General features: G+C 36.0%; 2 protein-coding genes across 2 annotated transcripts in view; both read left to right on the forward strand.

Annotated features, from left to right (window-relative positions):
* The first annotated feature begins 5,473 nt into the window (after positions 1-5,473).
* Positions 5,474-8,056, forward strand: LOC134260758 (GLIPR1-like protein 1). Its single transcript, XM_062743305.1, has 5 exons — positions 5,474-5,551; positions 7,007-7,077; positions 7,207-7,347; positions 7,506-7,650; positions 7,914-8,056. The coding sequence occupies exons 1-5, from the start codon at positions 5,476-5,478 to the stop codon at positions 8,054-8,056; spliced, it is 576 nt and encodes a 191-aa protein (XP_062599289.1). The 5' UTR covers positions 5,474-5,475.
* A 233-nt stretch (positions 8,057-8,289) lies between these two features.
* LOC134260764 (fibrocystin-L-like) overlaps positions 8,290-24,018 on the forward strand; it is a 28,385-nt gene continuing 12,656 nt past the window's right edge. The window contains exons 1-34 of the mRNA XM_062743311.1: positions 8,290-8,301; positions 8,421-8,536; positions 8,776-8,894; positions 10,658-10,853; positions 11,252-11,360; positions 11,694-11,902; positions 12,187-12,263; positions 12,392-12,434; positions 12,625-12,812; positions 12,963-13,052; positions 13,243-13,508; positions 13,669-13,760; positions 13,877-14,163; positions 14,338-14,490; positions 14,615-14,781; positions 14,953-15,180; positions 15,296-15,423; positions 15,695-15,864; positions 16,232-16,398; positions 17,397-17,520; positions 17,745-18,128; positions 18,278-18,547; positions 18,699-18,823; positions 18,930-19,065; positions 19,582-19,762; positions 19,935-20,182; positions 20,373-20,561; positions 20,749-20,928; positions 21,012-22,490; positions 22,641-22,790; positions 22,931-23,108; positions 23,293-23,449; positions 23,635-23,791; positions 23,893-23,972. Coding sequence (XP_062599295.1) covers positions 8,290-8,301; positions 8,421-8,536; positions 8,776-8,894; positions 10,658-10,853; positions 11,252-11,360; positions 11,694-11,902; positions 12,187-12,263; positions 12,392-12,434; positions 12,625-12,812; positions 12,963-13,052; positions 13,243-13,508; positions 13,669-13,760; positions 13,877-14,163; positions 14,338-14,490; positions 14,615-14,781; positions 14,953-15,180; positions 15,296-15,423; positions 15,695-15,864; positions 16,232-16,398; positions 17,397-17,520; positions 17,745-18,128; positions 18,278-18,547; positions 18,699-18,823; positions 18,930-19,065; positions 19,582-19,762; positions 19,935-20,182; positions 20,373-20,561; positions 20,749-20,928; positions 21,012-22,490; positions 22,641-22,790; positions 22,931-23,108; positions 23,293-23,449; positions 23,635-23,791; positions 23,893-23,972 — 6,855 coding nt within the window. The remainder of the gene's footprint in view (positions 8,302-8,420; positions 8,537-8,775; positions 8,895-10,657; positions 10,854-11,251; positions 11,361-11,693; positions 11,903-12,186; positions 12,264-12,391; positions 12,435-12,624; positions 12,813-12,962; positions 13,053-13,242; positions 13,509-13,668; positions 13,761-13,876; positions 14,164-14,337; positions 14,491-14,614; positions 14,782-14,952; positions 15,181-15,295; positions 15,424-15,694; positions 15,865-16,231; positions 16,399-17,396; positions 17,521-17,744; positions 18,129-18,277; positions 18,548-18,698; positions 18,824-18,929; positions 19,066-19,581; positions 19,763-19,934; positions 20,183-20,372; positions 20,562-20,748; positions 20,929-21,011; positions 22,491-22,640; positions 22,791-22,930; positions 23,109-23,292; positions 23,450-23,634; positions 23,792-23,892; positions 23,973-24,018) is intronic.

The raw sequence follows: 24,018 nt of genomic DNA on the forward strand, positions 1-24,018 counted from the left end.
CAAGGCGATCTAAAGATGTATAGGGCTCTGTGCAGTATCTGGCCTACTACATTATTTCAATGGAAAGTACCTTTTACTATATTTTTTTACTTAGCAAATTGGAATGTATATATTCAATACAGGAATGCAACTTTATGAAATAAATATGTGGAGCTGCTTCTACATGTATTTTATAGAAATTTCCCGGTTAACTTATACAAGGCTACAAAAAAGTTATTAAGACAAGAATATCGACAGTTTCGTTTAAAGTCATCATTTTGTAAGCCTAGTTCTACGGCCAGTACAACGACCTTGTCAGTAAATACAATCTGTCATTGAGTCAAATACTAGTACTTCACTTAGTTTTTCATATTAATTCTAAAGCCATTATATACGCATTAGAGTGTCTACGGATTTTTCCGTGCTGACCGATCATGACAAGGAGCACACGGCTGGTGTGACCGGTCAGCACGGGATGTTCACTCCTCCAAGGCACCTGATTCCACCCCTTGATGTTTTAGAGGTCAGTGTTAGCTCTGCTCCTGATTTGTATCGTTTGAATGGACTTTTGATCTTGAAAATTGCTTTTATCTCCTTATATTTCATGTTTCAGGAAACATGATTGTATAAAAATGAGAGTGTAAGAGTTGTTAAAACTTTTTTTTTTTGACATTATAATTCCCTTGTAATTAATTTTCAAAATTTTCAACACTCCATGCACTGTGTTAATGCCGTGATGCAAAATTGATTGCATTGTTTTCAATATGTACTCTAAAACACTGGGGTTTTTTCTTTTGCAAAAGTGAATGTTCAGATCATCTGCTCATCAGTCTTTTTGCTCGTCTGTCTGTTTATTCCTTACATATTAAGATCTCTCTCTCTCTCTCTCTGTAAGAATTCTAAAACGAGGCAAGCTATTGACAAATAAGTTAATGATACATATTATTGTAAACTCAATGACCTCAGCAAATAAGCTTATAGTGAATTAATCCGAATGTTCAGTAACTTTTTTTCATGCAAATTGTTAGGCCATTACTTTCACACTGAAAAGTCTCCATGGATTTTCCGTTCGCCTGGTTTGACCTGTCAACAGGGAATCCATACTATCTTAATGTTTTTCCATGCATATATGCTCTGTTTAAAATTAATATGTTCCGATAGAATTTTTAGCTTGATAATTGTTATTTTCATATTTTATCTGTCCTTTTATTATTTTTGTTTTCAGGGGGAAAATATAAGCATATTAATCCAGAATCAACACTTGAATTTTTGTTAACATGAAAAATAAAATATACGTGTAAACCCTCTTCTGTGTTCTTTAGTTCAATTTCTCTTTGTATCTTCACATTACAATATGCCACGGTCCCGTCCATATATGCTATAAATAATTAATTAAAATGTCAACTATTCAGAAAACATTTTATATGAAATCAAAGATTTTTTATTGAGTGAAATACGAAATATTCTACAAAGCTGTCGTTTATTGTTAATAATTAATTGTCCATGTGATCGTAAAGAGAAACTAGCAGTAAATGGTGTGTGACTTCATTTTTTTTATTTGAAAGGAGGTAGTGAATTTAAAATAACTCATGAACCACTTATACTTTGGACCAATATACATTTCTGAAAACCAATGTATATCACACACTTACAAACAGATACAAATACATGTACTTAGTACAGAGAAAATCAATAATGATAATTTTTGTTGAGATATTAATTATTTTGATGGACAACTTTAGTGTCTTTGAGATTACATAAATGAACTTCGTTGCAAAAAGAAAAAAAAAGCTACCGTGTTATAGGATAATACATAAGCTGTTTGTTAACGGAAGGGTTATAGCTAATATTTAAATGGAAGGTAGTATATATCTGTTTAATCTACAAAGAATTAATCATGTTTATGATTTAAAACACATGTACAGTAAGTATACACCGTGAGCAAATTGTTGTTTAGGATTGAAATACATAAATATTTATATGAAAGCATTACTGGAATTGTGTAAGTCTAGGAGTTATGACGTCTCGACATAATTTAAATCTCAATCATTAAGTGTGTAGCCATTCTCAAACTTGTTCGGGGTCGATTCCATTTACATTCAGAGTGCTATGATGTCTAATAAGATTCTTGTGTATATTCATAGGCGTCGAAACCGGGGGGGGGGGGGGGGGGGGGGGGGGGGGGGGGGGGGGGGGGGGGGGGTTAGCTCCCCCACTTTTTTGCAAATATATATATAATATAATAGGCATTAAAAATCGGGGGTTACCTTTTTTTGTTGGTTTGGCGCCCCCCCCCCCCTCACGTTCAATTTGCTTCCGACGCCTATGATATAATGTAAATTTTTATTTCTTTACGATCGAATGAATTGATATGAATTTTGTAGATTCGTTTTGCATATCAAACGTAGCGTTGTAATACATGTATTTCATCTTTTCCATTTGCATTGTATATTTTTTATTTGTATTCTATAATTTTCCATTTGCATCATAAAATTTTTCATTTTTATTGTATTATTTTTATATTTATTCGATAATTTTCCATTTGTATTGTATATTTTTTTTCATTTGTATTGTATAATTTTCCATTTGTATTGTATAATTTTCCATTTGTATTGTATAATTTTCCATTTTTATTCTATAATTTTCCAATTACATTCTATAACTTTCATTTGTATTTAAAAAATCCAACCCATACTCATAGTTCCCTTTCTAAAGAAGATAGTCGCCCGCGTGGCGCAGTGGTTAAAGCGTCTGCTCTATATGGAGTCGCGAAGTAAGGAGTTGATCCTTACGTCGTGGGTTCAAATCCCACTGTGGGGTGTGGAGACCGGTCCTTCGGATGAGACCGTAAAAACCGAGGCCCCGTGTCGCAGTAGGTGCTGGCACGAAAAAGTTCTCTCTCTCTCTCTCTGCTCAATGACCCCTGAGTGCCGAGTATTGGACGAAAATTGCAGCTCTCCATCGGCAAGTGGTGGCGTCTCCGTATGAGTGAAAAATTCTCTAGAGGGAAGTCCCCTGAGTGCCGAGTATTGGACGAAAATTGCAGCTCTCCAACGGCAAGTGGTGGTGTCTCCGTGTGAGTACAAATTCTCGAGAGGGAAGTTAAACAATAAACAACCAATCAATCAATCTTTAGAAGAAATTTTTCAAAATCACATGTCAGCTTTGAATTTGAATATCTTAATATCCCAAACAACTAAAATGAATTTGAATTACCATATCTATATTGGATTCCAAAACTTCATAAAAATCCTTACAAACAAGGATACATAGCGGGTTCCAGTAAATGTTCAACCAAGCCTCTTTCTTTACTTCTCACTAAGATATTAACAGTTGTGAAGGAGAAACTTCGAGAGTACTATATTCAAGAAGTGGTGTAAATCAGATGTGGATACTTAAAAATTCCAAGGAACTTTTGGAAAATTTGAAATCACAAAATTTTACTAAAAAATCAACAGCTTAAAAAGTTAAGACTTTTCAACTATACACACAACCATTCCCAACGATAAATTATTGGTCATTTGCAAAATTATTTTGTTAAAAAACATTCTGATTATTCACACGAGTACTCGATGTGAAGTCGAAAAAGATGTCTGAGTTTCTGATTGACAATATCTATGTGGGTTTTGGAGACCAGGTCTTCCAACAATCTATTGGAATTACCATGGGTACCAATTGCGCCCCGTTATTAGCAGACCTATTTTTTTGTATTCATTTGAATCAAAATTTGTCCAAAATCTAATACGTGAATAGACGAAAACACTTGCTGTGGCCTTCAACTCGACATTTAGACACCGGTATATTGACGACTTATTGTCAATTAATAATGGTTATTTCCATTCTTATGTCGATACGATATATCCCGGTGAGCTTGAGAAAAAACAGAGTCTGACACATCTGTTTCTTATTCAGATATTTTACTTGAAAAGGACATTAATGGTAATCTAACAACCAAGCTCTATGATAAACGTGATGACTTTAACTTTTCAATCGTCAACTTCCCTTACTTATGCAGCAATATACCTTTAGCACCTGCATACGGAGTTTATATCTCTCAGTTGATTCGATGCACAAGAGCATGCTCTACGTACGTACAATTTCTAAAACGAGGTAGATTATTGACAAACAAGTTGATGAAACAAGAATATCAGCAGTCTCGTTTAAAGTAATACTTTTATTACTATATTAATGATAATATAAGTTCTATGGTCGATAGAATGACCTTAATTGTCAGCAAATATATTTTATTATTAATTGTGTCAAATGGTGACTGACTATTTTCATAATCCACTATTTACACACTGAATTGACGACGGATTTTTCGATATTTCCCGAACATAACAATGATTACACGGCGGGTGTGACCGGTCGGTAGGGGATGCTCACCCCTCCATGGCATCTGATCCAAACCTCTGATGTTTTGGAGGTCCATGATTGCTCTTTTCCCATCTTGTATTGTTTTATGGACTTTTGAGCTTGAATACTGTTCGTTATCTCCATATATTTCATTTCATGCTCTTGAAGGAGAGAATACCTATGTCCAAGATAACCAGAGACAGTATCGGGTAGAAGGAATTTTCCGTATGAAAAAGTCACCCAAAATAGGACCCAATGATATTTAATATTTAGAGTCTTTGGCATTCTGTTCAACCCCCCCCCCCCACCCCCAAAAAAAGTATTGATAATTTTAATTTCCAATGATTTGTGAATTAAGTTTTTTCAGTTGCTTTTCAGGGTTTTCCTGCCTTTTTTTAACTATAAATCTAGGCAACCCGTCTCCTCCAAATAAAAATAATTCTGGGTCTATATCCTTGTTTTATGTAATTTTAATTTTAAAGAAGCTTAAAATTGTATCTATTGTTTTCCTGCTTCTTAACATGGAAGTCATTGACAGACTTGCTCCAATAGTTACAAAGTCATCGACTCTTGCATTTTTTGCATTTAATTGACCTGTAAATTTAATTTACGTCTTTAATTTCATCAATACAGTTTAATTTTTTAGCCTCAGATTCAGTCAAGCTTTACATCACAAAAATGGGTATGCGTGCACTTAACCGTCTAAGGAATCCAAAGCAGCTTAATTATTGCATTTTGTCTGATGGTAAAATATTTATAAGTATAAAGATGCTTTTAAATCAAAAGAAGATGAACAGAAAAGCAAAACTATTATTGTAATGACAACAGTAGTAGATATGATTGAAAATAAGATTGTGATGAAAAGAACTAGATCTTTTGTTGACAGAAACACAGTTCTGTCCATGTAGAAAGGGAAGGTTTAATGATATAATCCCTGGGGTGCCCCTGTAAACACAAAGAAAGTCGCAGTTATAATAGCTACAAACAGGTTGAAAACAGAATTCAATTAGGAAAATAAACAAGTTAAATCAATAGGCCCGGACATTTAAATGTGAATAAAATACCCCGTGACGCATTGACTTCGGCCATATATAAGTGATTGATTGAATAATATCACTGATTTGTGGTATTGATTTAGAAATGGACACACGAAGCAAAGATAAATGGAAAATTGCTCTCTTATATTTTATTGTGTGGGAATTATTGGCTAATTTTGGTAAGCTTTTTAAAAATAATTTTATATTGCAGTTTTAAAGAATTTTCTTCATCATGGCATCCTTTCCCATTTCTCCTGTTTTTTCGTTTACAATTAATGAAATATTAAGACAATACCTTGATTGGATAATGTACTATATTGAAATTACTGGACATGTATAAAATACTTCCTATTGTTTATAAATATTACAAATACTAGTAATTTTCTTTTTTATATTTAATACTACTTTTTAATGCCATTCTATTCTTAATTTCCTTTAATTTTGGTCGGCATATAAATTCATATTTAATTCTGCTGCTTAAAATATGCAATTCTTACATATGCATGTGCATCTTCTTTCTTTCTTTTTTTTTAAAGAAAAAGGTATGATTTTTTTTAATTAAAGAATCATTTCGTGAAACAAATAAATAAATTTACAAATCAAAAAGAATTGAAATGTAAAGTATGTAGATTACAAAAAGGAAGGTTTTTCTTAAATAGTAAACAGAACTTGAAAATACTGAAAGCATCTTTTTTATTTTCCTTTCCTCTGCCTTCAAGTCGTCGCAAGTTTTTGAAGTTTGAAATTGATTGCAAATAAAACTATGCTATTAATGTCCAAAAATTAATTGTTTTAATTAACTGAGCAGAACTCAATTTATTATCAAAACACTGTCCACTTGTTGTAATTGACTTGCATGAATAGGCAAGTTTAATATGTAACGGAATATGCCACATAGTTTATACCTGATGAAATTTATCCACAATTTATGCAGTTTTAGAGGCTTTGTCACGCAAACAGTTCATTTGAGAATGTATACTGTCTACGATGTTTATATCTAATAGATAATTTATATGTTTGTCTAAAAATGAAGGAGGCTTACAATATCTTGCTTCTGCGGACAAGAATTTATAATGATAGCCCAGTTTCAAGCACCTGCACTGCGACTCGTAAATAGATTATATGTAATAATCACAGCACTTTTCAAATGAACAGAAATTTATATATATTAATTTTTTTAAATTTAATTCGAAGTAATTAATTTTTTCTCGACTTATATACATTGTACTCGTGTAAAGTTATTCATTTATGATTTGACACGAATTCATATTAATTAAAAAACAATCTCGAGCTCGTTTCTTCAGAAAAATGCCGACATTATAAAAAAAAAAATATTAAGACTTGTCTACATAATCCGGCTTTAATCTACTTAAGTGAAGTTGGCTGTGTTAAGTGAAGGGTTACATGACATCAATGTGTGAAGGCCATGTCCAGATTGCTTTTTGCAATTAAATGTTCTTAAAGATATCAGTTCCTTTTCACGTTGTTTTTTTATATTGCTAAATAATTGGTAATCTCGCACAGAAATTTCATCTGACATATTAAAAACTCCTTTTATTTAGAAAATGCCGTTTTGTAATAAAACAAAAATAGAAGAGTATAATATAACTGAAACAATACTGTGTATTTAATAGGTGCAGGTGCACTGGATTTCCAGGTGTACCAAAGAGATGTCGCCACGGAAGATCAGCTAACAGAACTAGAGGTTGGTTTACAAGTCTCTACATAATTTAACGACTCGCCAGACAAATGCCGCAAATTTAACCAAATGTAACGTCAGAGCTATTTAGATGTTCATGTGAGCCTTTATTTAATACTTCTCTTGATACTGCAGATTGGTAACCCTGCAGGCAGGGTTAGGGTGGCACGCAACACACGGCAGAGACGCCAAGCGTCAACGGCACAAGAGTATATAGACGCACACAATGACGCAAGGGCTATCGTCAGTCCCACTGCCACCGACATGCTTAAAATGGTGAGAGGCGTTCGTTGTCAATATAATTAATCCATGCATTATACAATAAAAGTATACAATTATTTCAACTTTCTTACTCAGTGGCTCGATACATAAAAATTAAGCGAGTAAAAATCATAATTTCCTCAAACATAAAAAGACAATTTTTCCTGATCTAGAAATGGAGCAATGAACTAGCCACTGTTGCAGAAAACTACGCAAAAAAGTGTATTTGGGGGCATAACGCTGGCCGTACCTCCGAAACACAAGCTCTGACGTCACAGTTCACTTACGTCGGAGAAAATCTTTACGTTACCTCTAGAAGTAAGTATAAATTATAATATATTATATTATATCCATTTTGCGAAACATGAGTTCAATAATGTTTTCAAAAGGTATTTAAAATAAAATAAATGGTGCATATGCTGGAAAAAAAATGTATGAAATTAGAGAAAAAATGGAGAAAAGCTATATCCTTTTCAGCTTATTAATAAATTACATTACTTCACTCTTGAAAATTTAATAAAACCTAAAAATATTTTATGATGAATTAATTCTTTAAAAGGAAATGTCCTTCTTTACTTTAGGCACAGCGAGCCCTGCTGCGGCAGTTAAAGCTTGGGACGACGAGAAACAGGATTATACGTACAGCAGCAGGGCCTGTAGCGCTGTGTGTGGTCACTACACTCAGGTACATATTACTTTTATAGCCACGGATACAGGGATCTAACGATGTACGCAACGCAGTCTTGAATAATATTTCCATATTCCCTGTAAAATTGAAGTTTTCAATATTGAATAACTTAAGCTGAGTGCGTATATTTTCCTTTAAATATCACATTAATTATCATTTGATATGTATATGTTTTTTTTCGTGGTGGTTGGGGGGGGGGGGGGGGGGGGTAAAGAACATTTGGTGGTACCATGATTTTGAATAAATAATTAATATTAATTTTGAAAATCATGGATGAGAAGGTAAGTTAATTTTGTATATATGACCTTGAAAACAAAAATTCACAACTGTATTAATTTTTCAATGGATTTATATTTTGTGGAATAAAACAGTATTTCTTGTTTCCATTTAACCTGTATAGGTTGTGTGGTCCAACTCTGAGTATGTAGGCTGCGCCTCCCACACGTGTTCATCATTTACAGGGTTAAGTTCAAGTTTCAATGGCGGGACCATTGTCGTCTGCAATTACGGACCAGGGTAAGCAAAACGGAAACACAACAAAATATCCCCTCCCCCCAAAAAAAAGAAAGGGGGAGGGGTTAAACGGAAATAAATTTTATTACTGTCCTTAAATGGAAATGAATATTGTTCATATATTAAAGCATTCATAGCATTATAATATTTACGGAAATCATTTACAATATTCTGAGCTGCTTTTCATGAGCATTCTGTATATTTCTCCTAATTCTAAATTAATACTAGTAATTTTGTTGTAGTGGGAACTTTAACGGGCGCCATCCTTACACGTCAGGGACACCCTGTACCGCTTGTCCCAGCGGGTACACGTGTACTAATAATTTATGTGACGACGGCAGCGGAAATTCAAACGTTGTGGGTAAGGACATGGACTGAGCTTTTTGTCATTATTAACAGACAAATTATGTGATGTCTATTGGAATTTATTTATGAATGTGTATTTTTCTTAATATCTAGTTTTAAATATAAAATAAAAATTTAAGCATTATTATTGTTACAAAATGAAATATACGATTTGAAGAAATCTACTTAATGTTCATTAATTTTTTTTTTTTACCCCTTCCCCCAAATATCATCAAGAATGAATATTTATTTTTTGGGATAAAAGATAATTAATTGTATATGCCCCTATATAAAAATTAATAAAGTTTGAGTATGATTTTGTAAATATTTTATTTACTTCTTAATTCACACTTTCGGAATAAAATGGTTCTTACGTTACGGTTTCTTTTTATTACCGAGAGTGTTTCATTTCCGAGCGGGTAAGCTATGAAATCAGAAGTGAGACTGAGAAGTTGACAAAAAATGAAAAAATATCGATGTTTAAGTTAATTTTGATAAATGAAAAATACTTTTTGCATCACTAAACGATAAAATGATTGATGCTGAGAATGCTCGCGACATTACACCAGTGTTTACACCAGAAGGTGGTTAAACTTTGCGAATCAGAGGAAGAAGTCGGAAGAAATTGCGGCTTAGACACTGTTAGAAAAATACATTTTCTATAAACAGACAATCTGTCGTTTTATCTTATTTTAATAAGAGAAAGTAGTGTTGTTTTTTTTTTTAATTTAAAATGTTCTAGGATGGATTGATCCACTGTTAGACGTATTTACATAAAGTAAGCACGATTGCTTTGCATGCATCTGGCATTGTCCCTGTTTCATTCCATTCAATCCATGTATAGTACAGGCGCCACATAGAGTTCCGTAACTTTGATTCTTTGAAAAATGCTGGGAAAATATTTGTATATCTTATTTCATTTGGTACTTTTCATGGAAATAATATTGATTTAATTGCTTCATTGTATGTTGTTTTATCAAAATTAATAACATTTTCAAAGACCTTTAACTTTGTAGTTTAGGAATTAAAAAGAACGAGGCCAAGAAGGTTGGGTGGCTGTTGATTAAACTAAAATATTTACTCTGGGCATTTACTTGTCATGATTATCATTAAAACAGTTTTTAGGGTCTAAAGTCATTTAAAATACATAAAGCCTTGAGGAGTGTTTAAAATCTGCTGAAATCCATTTGTTCCATTATTTTTATGTTAGTTTTTATTGGCACTTTACACAACCATAAATTTTTCTCAAAGAAAGGTTATTATTCAAGTAAATACAAGTAGTATAATGTATATGGGGTTGACTTCTTGAGTATTAAAAAAGTCATTGAAATTGTATCTGAAACTATGTATAATGATTGATAAGATAGATTAATTGGCCATGGTTTTAAATTGAAGTACACTCGTCCCTGTTTAAACTGTATCATTTAATTTAGCACATAATTCAAGGATTTAATAAAAATGTTATACTTCAGGTCATGTCCTCAGAACATCCCTATTGTATTCTGAAATTTAAGATTTTAGGTATTTATAAGGTTTAAATCACCTCCAATTCATGCAATATTAAATTACGGTCTATGGAACCAACTTTTATTTCATCTTCTTTATATACTGTTTCTATAAGAGACCAAGGCCATTTATGCCATTTAGAGTAAAAAAAATGTTATGATTAGACTGCATTTAGTTTGTGATGATATGACAAAATATTGATGTAGCCTCAAAGCAATGTATAAATTATTAACTTCAGCTCAGTGCAGATTGATTTTTTTCTGTACCTTTCAGAGCCAGTGATAGACTCAGTGAGTCCCAATGAAGGCAGTTTGTGTGGAGAGACACGCCTTCTTATCAGTGGGCGGGGCTTCTCGGAGGACAACATTAACGAAGGAAATCAGGTCCAGCTGGTGTCTGGGACCACCTCGTATGACTGTCCCGTCAGCAAGGATGGCACCACCGAGCTCAAAGTCATGTGCTACACACCGTATGTTGATGAACTGTCATTTCTTTCAAAAATTTAATAAAGTTTTCTATAAACAATTAAAAAATTCAAGTCCAAATGTAAAACACAATTGCACTAACATTTGAAAAATGCTTTGAATATGGATTTCATGGAGATGATTAATTAGATATTCTTAAATAACTTTTGCCAGATTTGGAACACACAGAACGCTATTTTATGTAATGATTTCCATCTCTTTTATTCACATATCATTTCCTCTTATTTTATCAATTATCAATAACATTGAAATTCCTGAACTACATTAACCACATTTTAAGAGACTTTTGTTATGATAATCAAGTCTCTTTATTAAAACTAATTAACCTTAGACTCATTATGCAATTCTTTAATAATTAAATGATAATATTTATGGGTTTTAGGCCAGGGATGAAAGATGATACATACTATGTCAGAGTTACCGTTGATGGGAAGAAGGTGCCAGAGAATAAACACTGTGGTGGGGCCACCAACAGTAAATGTCGCTTCCGGGTAAGAACCAGAAATCTACTCACCCCATTAAAGGGACTCTCAAATCACACAGAGTGATGGAAGGAGGGGCACAGGGAGGGGGCAACCTTGATCTCTTCCTTGTAGCTATAATTTCAGCTGAGTTTGATCTTATTTTTAGATGTTGTAATTATCTTTATCGTGGATGAACTATGTTCAATTGTTTCATCGGAAATCTGTTACCAGGTATACTCAGTATGTACTGCAAATATAAGATTGGTCAGTTGATCTAATAATATTTAATTATAATTTTTTAAGCTGCAGGATATAAATCAATGTATAGAGAGAAACATTTTTTATAACTTTTGTTTGTAGCCTCATTCTGGTAAAACTCCCACAATTACTTCCATTGACAATGAAGCAGTTGCCCCCGGTAGCGTTTTAACCATCAGGGGTAAGATTTTCACGGACCGCTTTGACACGAACGTGGAGGAAAGCTCAAATGGCAGGACTGCCAGAATTCTGAGGGTTTATGGAGGACCTATGTTGTGTGAGCTGAAAAAAGAAAATGAGAATGATGTCTTGTAAGTTCCTTAATTAAGCTTTCAGCAACTAGTTCTCATTGCTCGTTAAACAGAAACATTAAATCTACAAATAATATTTAATGTATTAGGCCTTTTAAATATAAAACTGTTTATTTCATGTTGGAACTATGTAATTAAATTAACATTTTAACATTGTTTGTGAGGTAGTGAATTTATTTACATTTAAATTGGAATTTTAAAAAGTTTTTTAGTCATAAAGGGAGAGAAATGTGTATTAGCATTTTGTACTTATGCTGTGACTAAAACTGAACCTATATTAACAGCTATGGAAAGGCCTTAGACAATGATGGCACAAGTGACAATGGATACATGAAGTGTAAACTTGGTGGAACTTTTATTGGTAAGTATTGGAAAAAATAACATTTGTTGTTATGATTAACTTGTATGGAATTTTAAAAAATTGTCTCATGTTAAAATCTTTAAATATCATGATTAAATTTTTTTTCATATTTAACTTTTCTCTTATAGGAAACAATAATGCCAGCTTCATTATTAGTGATGGATTTGGAAGGTATGTTGCTTTTTTATCAATTCAGAAAAAAATATGCATACATTGATAAACTCTTTAAAATGATATTACAAGTCTAGGCTGTCATAGCATTATATATGCAATTTCTTATATGCATCTATAGTAGTTCATTACACAGACAAAATGTATCAGCAATGATTAATAAGCATGTTGTAACGAAAATTATTCTTAGGTCGTGTCGTGATGGAAGCAGCCTCTTTCTGAGCCGTAATGGACAGATATACCAGTACCAGACCTACGCAGAGATTACGTCAATTTCACCAAACATCGGGAGTATCGAGGGCTGTACCACGGTAACCATCACAGGACGTAACTTTGACGACAAAGAATCACGATCAAAGACACAAGTCTTCATTGGAGGTGAGAAAATGACATGCATATTAAACTTTGACCTTTATGGTCACATCTAAACCCATAATAGATTTTAAGAGGAGGGGCTTTAGAATACATATTACACTAATTGATTGAGATTTTGAAGAAAAATAAATTCTTTTTATTTCAATGTGACAGGAGTGAAATGTGAGGTACAGTCTCTAACTACTACAGAAATTGTGTGTAAAACAGCAGCAAAGCCATCACCTGCCCCAACATCATATACTGGTAAATATATAATGTAAATACTGCAGCACAAGTCTCTGGCACATAAAGAGTCTAATCTGTCAAAGTGGAATGGGGAAGATTTAGTAACTAAAACTTTATCCAAATGTAAAGGAAAAATTTATCATAAGTCTAAAAATCATCTGAAAAATGTCAAAAATATTACTGTAATTTTGATACTTTGTCTATAAAGGTAACAGAGGATTAACCTTGGAGATCTGGAACCAGACCAGTAAGTCTCACTCTAACCTTGACGACGTCCTGCTACTAAACAGCTCAGCTGCCGACTACTTCCTGTCACACACAGATAAAACATACTTCACAGAGAACATGGACAACTACGTGTCCCGTGCCCGGGGTTACTTCATCCCTCCTTACAGCGGGATGTATTCCTTTATGATAATGGCTGATGATGGAGGAAGTCTTTACTTCAGTGAAAGTGACAACCCAAATGATAAGGTGACTTCAGAATAAATATTGTAGACTCATCTCCAAAATTAAGACAGTGCGCTAAACTATTGACTCTCATACGTTGCAATTTTACCTGTGTATCTTGATGTTATTTTCCCTTGATAAATTAATGATCTTTGTACTTGACAGTGTTTTAATTTTTTTACAGACTAAAATTGCCTTCTCTAAGTCATACACAAACAGATACAACAGATTCCCAGAGCAGACATCACAGAGGATCAATCTTACTGCTGACAAAAAGTGAGTGGATTCAAAAATCACTTGATATTCTATTTATAATTATAACAATTGTGTCTATAAGTCTTTAAAAGTCTTTAAAAGTCATTGACACACACACTGAACATTTGTGTTGCTAGATACTACATGGAAATCCTTCACCGAGAACATACAGTGGGAGCCTATGCAAAAGTAGCTGCTCATCTGTACGACACAAAACTGACCAACGAAAGCATGCCAGCTGCCAAGCAGGAGAACCAGAAAATCTCTGTTGGATCCTCCACCGTCAGGGAGAAGCAGACGATCACACTGAGTGGATTCTCCACCAGGAGCAGTGTGAACGAAGTCCAGGAGGTGGACCTTACAGAAAACAGTGGGAGCTTCTCTGATGCCTCCTTCAGGCTGGGGCTATATGGAGTCTATACAAGTAAGGGGAGATATTGATCTAGAGGAGGGCATTCAAATATTGCCAAAGTACATATGTCACAACTTTTCTAGTCATTCATGAATGATAATTTAAAGGAGACTTAAGTATTCCAATGTCAATAACTTGTTTATTGTATGTAGAACCTGTGTAATGTGAAGTAACTTCTCTCCACAGCTCTCCTGACCACTGCCACATCAGAAGCTGATATTGGGGCGGCTCTTCTACAGCTTCCTGTGTTTCATTCCTCTGAATCTGTTACTGTGTCTGCAGCACCTAAGGCTAACGGGGCTGGCCTTGTCTTAACCGTCACATTCTCCTCAAAGAGAGGTCAGTCATCCCCAAAGGACAGTAATTAATGCATGTGATTATATTACCTGAAAATGATTTTGAATTAAAATTGAACAGTTTGAGTTAGATTGTGTTGTCAATGGCCATTAAATCTGTTTTGCAGGTAATGTTGATAACCTTCAGTACAGGACTTACCCAGGCTCTAATGGGGAGACTCTTGGAATCTCTGTGACAGAGAAGAAATCAGGGGTACCCAATGGGGAATATTTCACCTTGTCTATGGCCGGAGTTACTTCCCCTCTTTTGGCCTATGATTTATCTGCCAAGGATGTAAGTAAACACTTGAGGAACATGACCACATGATACTGCATTTAATATTTGAAATGTGGTTTAATACGACATGAAAATCAAGTTCATGTACATATATCTGTCAAAATTTTGAAGCAATATTTGAGAAAGTTTTATTGTGGAGCGCTACATGATAATAATGTTTTATTACAGTTGAAAACAGGCTTAAACCAACTATTTGGTGTCAGATGTCCAAAAGCCATTGCTAGTCCAGGAGCCACCAAAGTGCATCACACCTTTGAAGGGGGTATCCCAGGGGGATTAGGAGGCAGCAGAGTGGGGGATGAAGAAGCCTTCTGTGGAAAGTTCTCGGTGAAAAACCCCTGGTACCTCTTTAGAAATGATGATACTGGTCTTGCCCTGGGGCAGAGTGTCCGAATGGTGGGTACCATGCAGCAAGGAATTTTTTCAAAGAAATTTTTGAAATTACATGGAATTATACTACCTACATATATGATTTTGAAATAAATCTTATTTTTCTTTAATGATTTTTTAGCTGTGCTTTGCCTACAAAGGATTACTGAGGGACTCAGTGAGGCTTTATTATTCCTACACAGATGCACAGAGTGTCAAACAAACAGGAAAATCTACCACATTCTCACACACCATGGATAAAACTGCTGAGTAAGTCACTAAATGCTGGTTTGAAGGGTATATATAGAAAATTCATCTCAAATGACAATAGATAAAGATACTTAAAAACAATTCCTTTTGCAACACACCAAAGAATTTTTAAAAAATCCTCCATTTGTATGTGAACAATGATTTCTTAGTGTACACTTAGATACACTATTTAATAGATAAATATTCCATGCCTTGAAAACTTTCGATGGCTATTTGAAGGAAAGCCTACACACAGCCTTAAAACATATAATATTAATAAACTCATTTTCAGTGTGTGGAAGTACACGTGTTTTGACATGTACACTGGCCTGACAGGAAATCTTCCGACCGCAACAAATTTTATCCTGACTCGAGCCCAGGTGTTCCGAGAGAGCGCTGATGTAATGTTTGATGAAGTGATCATCGGGCGACAAAAACCTCTAGCATCTGATGCTGACATGTGTAAGTATCAAACAGACTCTTATTTCTCTAAACAGAGTATTTTTCATGGTAAAAATCTACTTTTTGAACTAATATTGATTGAGTTGTGTTCGACTCACATTAATCTGATTGTGTGGAAGCAAACTTTCACTACTGTAGATCTCTAAATTTTCGTAATGCCTTATTTTCGCAAGATAGTCATTGATTCTTGATGAGTGAAACAAATTTTTCAGGAATTGTGGTTATTGCTCTATATAATTCTAAGGAATACTATTATACTGTACGTGAAAATTAAATTTTCGCGATCACACTGTCTCGCTTAATTACGTGAAAATAAAGTTCTCACAAATAAAAAGTGATTTACATTGGCAGTACATATTGCTTTCAGCTACTGTGAATAACCTGAGAATGAAGCCCTCCTTACCCAATGGTTACAGAATGGAGGACCTTGATGTTACCAAGACAACAGTCAACAATGAGCCTACTTATGAGGTCAAGTTGATTCCTTACGATTGTGGCTACAATTTCCCGAAATTCAAGTCAATTAATGGCCAGGTAAGGGATTAAGACTGTAATCTCCTTTAAATATTTTTAATGTTTTTATTTTTATCAATTTTAAATGACAAAAATAATAACATATTTTTTTTAAATGTTGTCAAGCTCAGCACTTGAAAAGCCATAAAATGTATTGTATATACATGAAATGTACTATTTAAAATCATGTACACTTTGGTTGAAAACTCAACACAAACGCATGAAGAGTGGATGTATATAAACACTTTATTTGCTTTGTCTTTAAATTTATATCTTCTTTCCGTATATCTGTTTTACTAAAAAAATATTTATGGTGTACGCATAACTTGTAAAATGGTGTGTTGTTTGCATAGCAGCTCTTCGTTACTTACTTGTTTGGTAGAATTTTCATGTGCACATAAAGAACTAAATAGTTTATGTACATGTATCTCATCCTCTCGTATTTACACACTCTGGGACTTGATTTATTATTTGCACAGTATATCAATCTGGTATCCTATTTCTTCCTATTTTAAAAAGCACTACATGTGTAGATCAATGCTTTTGCACATTCAAGTTCTAGTTTGAATTAATTTATAAAATGGAATTAAGAATTAAATAGGTTAAGAGATAAAAAAAAATAAGTTTTGGATTAAAGAAATAATAAGATAACCTAGAATTATTGATGTTCACAATTCATTATATGAATGAACTTGTATTTTCAACATTGACTGAATTAATGTCAAAAATCTACCTTATCTATTAGTTTTAATTTCATGAATTTAGAAAAAAAACTGAAATAGCATAATAAAATATACATGTATATATTAAAACAAGAAAAGTGCCCAGTATGTCAAAAATCAAATTATTGAAAACTTAATTATTATCTTTATTTTTCAAAAATGAAACTGTTTAAAAAGCTCACTTGTCTTTTTGTATAAAAAATATTAGTAAATATGCACAGTATATTCTCTTGTCTTTGTGTGATGTTCATACTTACTAACAAATCCTTTCCTTTCTACTTCACTTGTGTTGCTTAGCAACATAATGTGTCTGATTCCCAGGTTGTGTCGGGAGGGTCAGTATCCGTGGCGCGTACCCAGACGGCCTCTCCCCCCGTACAGGGCAGCTTCACCGTGACCTTCGCAGGAAAGTCTGTATCAGGTACGTCCTTAACAGCAAAATAAATCACATCTCCAGCCATACATAGTTAAAAATTAGTTCAGGTAGATTGTTCAAACAAATCAAATTCATGTGATACTTTTTGAAAATTCATTACATTTTTTAAAACCCATTTATATAGAAAAAATGAAATGATTAAACAAAGATATTTTCCAAAACATAGAGAGTTCAAATATTATTTAAATCTTGTAAATTTGGCCTTGTAGGAATTCCTTATGATGTGACGGGGGAGTCTCTGATTGAGATTCTAGAGGCCGGAATCCCTGAAATGGGGAAAGTCTATGCTTATCGCCATGGAGACTGCACAGCGTTTGACCTGAGCGTGGCTTTCCTGACCAAATCTGGGGATCAGGAAGAAATGCAACTCACAAGTCAGCTGAGTGGGGTTGATGTTACGTTAAACATTTCAACTGTAGTCGACGGAGGAATTACTTTTGACCCAATTCAGGGTGACATGTTGCTGACATACAACGACAAACCACAGGTGATGGCCTACATTAACGACATCCCCACTAAATGCAGCGGGGACTGTACGTTTGAGTGGAGCATGTCAGCGACCATGACTGTCACCTCCGTCACCCCCACAACAGGTATAAGTCAACTGTTACTGTTCATAATTCTCCCAGATACAAGGATATCAAGAATAAAAGTGCTGCATTCTCCCTAATGTTTACCAGCAAACATTTTGAAATTCACAATTTTTTCTGGTAACTTGTAAATATCAATCCTCTGTTTTCAGCTACTGCAGGAAGTGACATCACCATTACTGGTACAAATTTCGACACAGTCCACTCCAATCATAACATCACTATTGGTGGTGTGGCCTGCACCCCAAAATCCTCCACAACCACTCAGATTGTGTGTACAGTAGGCAGTGGGCCGTCTGGCTCTTATCCAATAGAAATTGTTCTAGCATCCACGGGTTGTACCTACAACGCTAATGGAAATGTGACCTTCACCTACCCATTCCAGTTGTCTGGCGTTTCTCCTCTGTCATCAAACCTTGGAGGTAATGAATTGTTGTTAAGTTATTCGTCACATGATCATGGCATTTGAAAGAAATTGATTTGATATACACATAAGTGTTCCAAAGGTAACTGTTTCTTTGTAAATCATTTTCGATATTTTTCATGTGTTGTGATCTTTGACCTCTATTACAGGTGGAGTTGACATCACCTTGACCGGGTACGGCTTTGGTGATAAGGATAATATCACCATTGGTGGATCGACCTGCAACAAAAAATCTTCCACTTCTACACAAGTTGTCTGCATCGCCCCAAGTTCTGTAAGCTGTGTATAAACATTAATAACATGTGCTTGTGCATTTGACAAAATTGATTGAATCACTCTGAGTCTTCATTGTTTATTAAAACTGTTTCATTTCCCTCCAGACCACAGCTACTTCAGGAGACATAGTTGTCCACCAGGCCAGTGGGGGGACGGTTACTTTTGGAAGCCAGTATAGTTACACCGCCACAGGAATGGCCGTCATTTCTTCTATCAGTCCCTCCACCATATCTGTAGGAGGTCAGTGCACTATAATGAAATCTACTCACTCAGTTCCTCAACCTTTTAATACAAAGTCAATAGTACACATGACCTTGTCAGTAGAAGGATGTATAATTAAATCTGCTTTGTTTTTAGGATTAATATATCTGTAAAGTGTCAGTAGGATGTCAATATAATTACATTAGGAGGGTGTCAATATACATACATGTACATGTATTAATTATGAAGACTATGTTGTAAGGGTGTCAATACATAGCACCTTGTCATTAAAGTCTCAATTAATCATCTACCTAATCAGGAATATGGCAGTAGTTAAGTAATTTAAAATTCTAAATCTATGATTTTATTTCCTTGAAATATTTACAAAATATGATTGAGCAGAGATGAACTTTACAAAATTTAGAAGTAAAAACACAAGGTCAGCTAAAGCTAGACAAAGAATCAACCAGAATTATGGAAAATTTCTCTGAAGAAACTAAAATAAAACTTTTTATTTAATACATGTACAGTTTTTCTTCCAATTTGTTTTCGTAGGAGGTGACACTCTGACAATTAGTGGTTCTAACTTTGACCTGGCCAGCAAATTATTCATTGGTGATTCTGAAGTCAACACTACTGCTGTTACAGCCACACAGGTTACAGCTGTTCTCCCCGCCATGCCGCCAGGAAACTACCCCATCAAACTCGAAGGCTCCAATGGATATGCTGTTGATGGGTAAAAACAGTTTTTCCTTTTTCCAGTATCTTGAGTTCATGTTAGTTTATTGAGAAAAGAAATTGTTTTCAGCAACTAGATTTAAACATTAAATTTTTAATTTCATAAACATTTTATTTTTCTCACTGCATGGTTTGTTTTGACTTTGCAGTTTAATGGTTTCTCATTTCAGTTCAAACAACATTCCATCTCTGGACGTCAAGTTCCATATCACCAATGTCTATCCCCTCCAAGGGTCAGTGATGGGAGGAACCCGGGTCACAATCACCGGAGAGGGATTCTCTACCAACACCACGGGGACAAAGGTCAAGGTCGGGCAGTATGACTGTGTCATCGAGTCGGCTACGTCCACACAAATCATGTGTCTTATTCAGGACAGCGCCACCGTCCACAAAGTGGACAACCAGGGCATCCATCCGCGTAAGACCATGTGTTTGTTTTTTAATCTCACATATATTATATCAGCTAAAGTGATCTTTAAATTGTGCTCACACAAGTTAAGTAAATGTTTGAATATAAGCTTTAGCATAAATCTTGACATATTACATCATTTTATGAATAGAAAATTTTGAAACAGCCATCAGTGTATCATTTTTCCTCTTTGTTTCAGAATTCAAGCTGTCTGGCTATGCCTGGAACCCTAAGAACCTGGAGATTTTCACTGGAGACATAGTGGAGTGGAGGTGGTGGTTCGCCTCCTACATCACTGGCTTCACCCCCAGGGTCGTACAAGTCAAGGATGAGCTGTCCACAGAGGCGGTCCCAGGGGGCTTCAATAGCGGCACACCAGCTGCCTCAGGTAATTAATTTGTGATGCCAAGGTGCTTTAGCAAGGCACTCCTTTGGAATACTGAGATATTTCAGATAACATTACTCAGTGATAAAAGGTGGAAATGATGTTATATTGCTTACCCAAGTCCAATGTTAGCAAAGTGGAAGAGATTATGTACATGTGTAACACTGACACCATTTTGATTTTTGTACAGGTGTGTTCAGACACAGGTTTACTGTGGCTGGTAAATACTGTTACTGGAGTGACTACTGCGACCTCTACAAGACAACCTTCTTCAGGGGATGTGTTAACGTGGTAGACAGGCCCTCCACATCTCATGGCGAAGTCTCAGTCACCATGGGACAGATTGAAGCCCAACACGTTGTAAACTCAGGTACCTTTTTATCCAAACAACAGTGGAATCTTCAGTTACACATGTCTAGCCATATATACTTTGATTTTACCTTTTGATTATAGGTGTATCTAATCCTGTGGATAATAGTGCCTGTAAGGGCACCACTGGTATCATCCCCAGTTGTTCAGTTCCACCTGCGTCTCCATCAGGCGCCTCTAAGTTCCAGTTCACGTTCTCTCGATGCTCTACCCCGGTGATCTCCTCCATCAGCCTCCAGAGTGGCTCCTCCCAGGATGTTATTGACATTGAAGGGGAAGGATTTAGCTCCACAGAGTGCCAGAACGAGGTCTACTTCGGAAGCAACCTCTGCCTTGTGACAGCCGCAACATCCACCAAAATCTCCTGCAACATTGACCCAGCTAACGCACCCGAGATTGGAATCATGGAGGAAGTCAGAATGAGACATAACAATATGGGCAATGCTCTGGTTCAGATAACTGGACAGACCTTGAGAACTTTTGCCCTGGTCCCTGAGGTTACAGACATTCTTCCTCCCCTGGGGTCAGTAGAAGGTGGTAACGAGATTGAGATTGTGGGGACTGGCTTTGCTGATGGTATCTGGGTAATGGTGACCATTGGAGGGTATTCCTGCCCTGTATCTGAAGCCTCATACACCTCCATCAAATGCACAGCTAGAAAGCTGAACTCAGCTGGACCTAAGACCCTGGAGGTGTCAATAACTTCTCCCACTGGCAGTTCTATTAAAGCTAAGTGTGGCGTGGTGTGTCAGTATGTATATGATCCTAGTGTCACCCCTAAGTTGGATAGTGTGACCCCAGACACTGTTGTGGGTGGGTCTCCCACTACCCTGACTTTCAGTGGGTCTAAGTTTGGGACTGTGTCATCAGCTGTGTCTGTCACGGTTGGAGATGAGATCTGCACGGTGTCTTCAGTCTCTGACACTACTCTTGTTTGTGCTATCACCTATCTCCCAGCCGGAGCTAACACAGTGAAGGTCCTAGTCTCAGATGTAGGTCTTGCCGAGGCATCTCTCTCTGTGACTGGAAACACCACAATCACAAGCATGTCATCCACTGATGGCAGTACCCATGGTGGTTCAAAGCTCACCATCGAAGGAAACGGCTTCATTCCTGGTACAACTGTTGATATTGATGGATCAGCCTGTGCTGTCACTGAGATCAACCTGAACAACGTGACCTGCACCACACCGGCCCACGCTGCTGGATCAGTCAAGGTCACGGTCACCTCTAACAGTCAGACTTACCCACAGCAGGATTACACCTACTCCACCACCAGCACCCCCTCTATCACAGGGGTCAGCCCAGCACTGGGGTCAGCAGGAACCACCGTGGTGCTGACAGGACAGAACTTTAGAGCCACCAATGCTGAGAACACAGTCACTATCGGTGGTGCAAACTGTGCAGTGACATCTTCATCTGTGACGGAGGTCAGATGTACTGCTGGTGTACAGAATGTTGGCTCATTCCCTGTGGTACTGACCGTGTCTAACAAAGGGAAGTCAAACAATGACCAGATGTTTGAATATCAATTGTCACTGTCGTCCATTTCACCTGTCAGTGGTAAGCAATTGTAACATTTCATTCACTTGAAATAATGATTTGAGCATAATAATTTCAATATTTTTTGTATCAAAAGTCATTAAGTCAGATTTTCTTTAATTTGGAGCTGTAAAGCTGCATTTTGAAGATTTTTTCAATACCTATTTATAGGGAGCAGTGCTGGTGGACAGACTGTGACATTGTCTGGATCTGGATTTGACTCTGGGACGACAGCCACAGTGTGTGGTCAGTCATGTGTGAAGGTCGTCAATGCCAGCCAGACAGCTGGAAACTTTATCTGTCTCACTCCAGCGGCCACTGGTAAGTTCTCCTCAGATGTCTTCAGTAGATTTCTGATTTTAGTTTTTGGTCAGTTTCTTAGCAGTTTGCAATCCAAACACACAATTAAATCATTTATTTGGTTGTGAAGTCTTTTGTGATTGAATTCTTACTTTTGACAGCCCCTGTAGTTGGTACCCAGGCCTGTGATGTCGCAGTGACAGAGAATGGGGTCACCAAAACACTAGCTGGAGGTTACACCTACGATGCTTCCAAGACGGCCGAGATCACGGGGGTCAATCCCGCCCGGGGAGGTACAGGGGGAGGAACGTCACTGACCATCTCAGGGACAGGGTTTGGGTAGGTGGACTCTCTGTATAGCAATAAAGTAACATGTGTCTTTACTCAGTACTCAAGCATGGCCTTGCTACATACAGTGTCAGAAATGATATATACATGTATTTTAGAAAAAAATTGTATTTTATGTCTGATTTTGATTATTTTTTGTAACATGGTTGTTGCATTATGTTTGATTTTGTTGCAGTACTGTTAAGGCTGATGTTACAGTTAAAATAGCCGGTACCACTTGTGATGTTTCAACAGTTACAAATACTCAGATTGTTTGTACCACAAACCAACATTCCAAGTCAGAGAAAGTTAATATTGAGGTGGAGGTTGCTGGTAATGGAATTGCCAATCAGGTAAATTGTTGTGATTGGTAGGAAAATTGTTCATTTGAAATGTTCTCTCAATTAAAAGATATCCAATAAAACATGACATATTACTGAGGAAGCCATTTCCATTGAAATTTTGTTATTCTAGTTTTTTGGTCTCGATGATTATCTCTTTTTTTACATATTAACCCTTTCTGTCCCTCTCTCTTCAGACATCAGCGGAGTTTTTCTACGTGGATGTGTGGTCGTCTCCCTTTACCTGGGGTGGGGGACCACTCCCTAAGGAGGGGGACATGGTGGTCGTCAGTAAGGGTCAGAATATCCTGCTGGACGTGGACACACCCAAACTGAAAATCGTCCTCATCAGAGGTATGCCAGTCAACACAAATAAGACTTATCTCGTATAAACCTTAATTAATGCAGTCAAAAAGTTGTATGTGTTCGTAACTATACTTTCCTTTATTTAATAGGGGGTGGATTGATTTTCGATGAAAAGGATCTTCATCTCCAAGCAGAAAACGTCTTGATTACTGACAATGGTTTGCTTCAGGTAAGCTAAGGTAGCTCTTGATTGTTGGATTTATTCCCTCCTGATA

The sequence above is a fragment of the Saccostrea cucullata genome, unplaced genomic scaffold (assembly GCF_032062105.1).
Source record: "Saccostrea cucullata isolate Sc308-1 unplaced genomic scaffold, CSIRO_AGI_Scuc_v1 ctg1272, whole genome shotgun sequence".
Lineage (NCBI taxonomy): Eukaryota > Metazoa > Mollusca > Bivalvia > Ostreida > Ostreidae > Saccostrea > Saccostrea cuccullata.

Coding starts and splice junctions, on each gene's coding strand:
- LOC134260758 (XM_062743305.1), top strand. CDS start 5,476: ATGGACACACGAAGCAAAGATAAATGGAAAATTGCTCTCTTATATTTT. Junction 5,552..7,006: donor GGAATTATTGGCTAATTTTG/GTAAGCTTTTTA, acceptor TGTATTTAATAG/GTGCAGGTGCACTGGATTTC. Junction 7,078..7,206: donor ATCAGCTAACAGAACTAGAG/GTTGGTTTACAA, acceptor TTGATACTGCAG/ATTGGTAACCCTGCAGGCAG.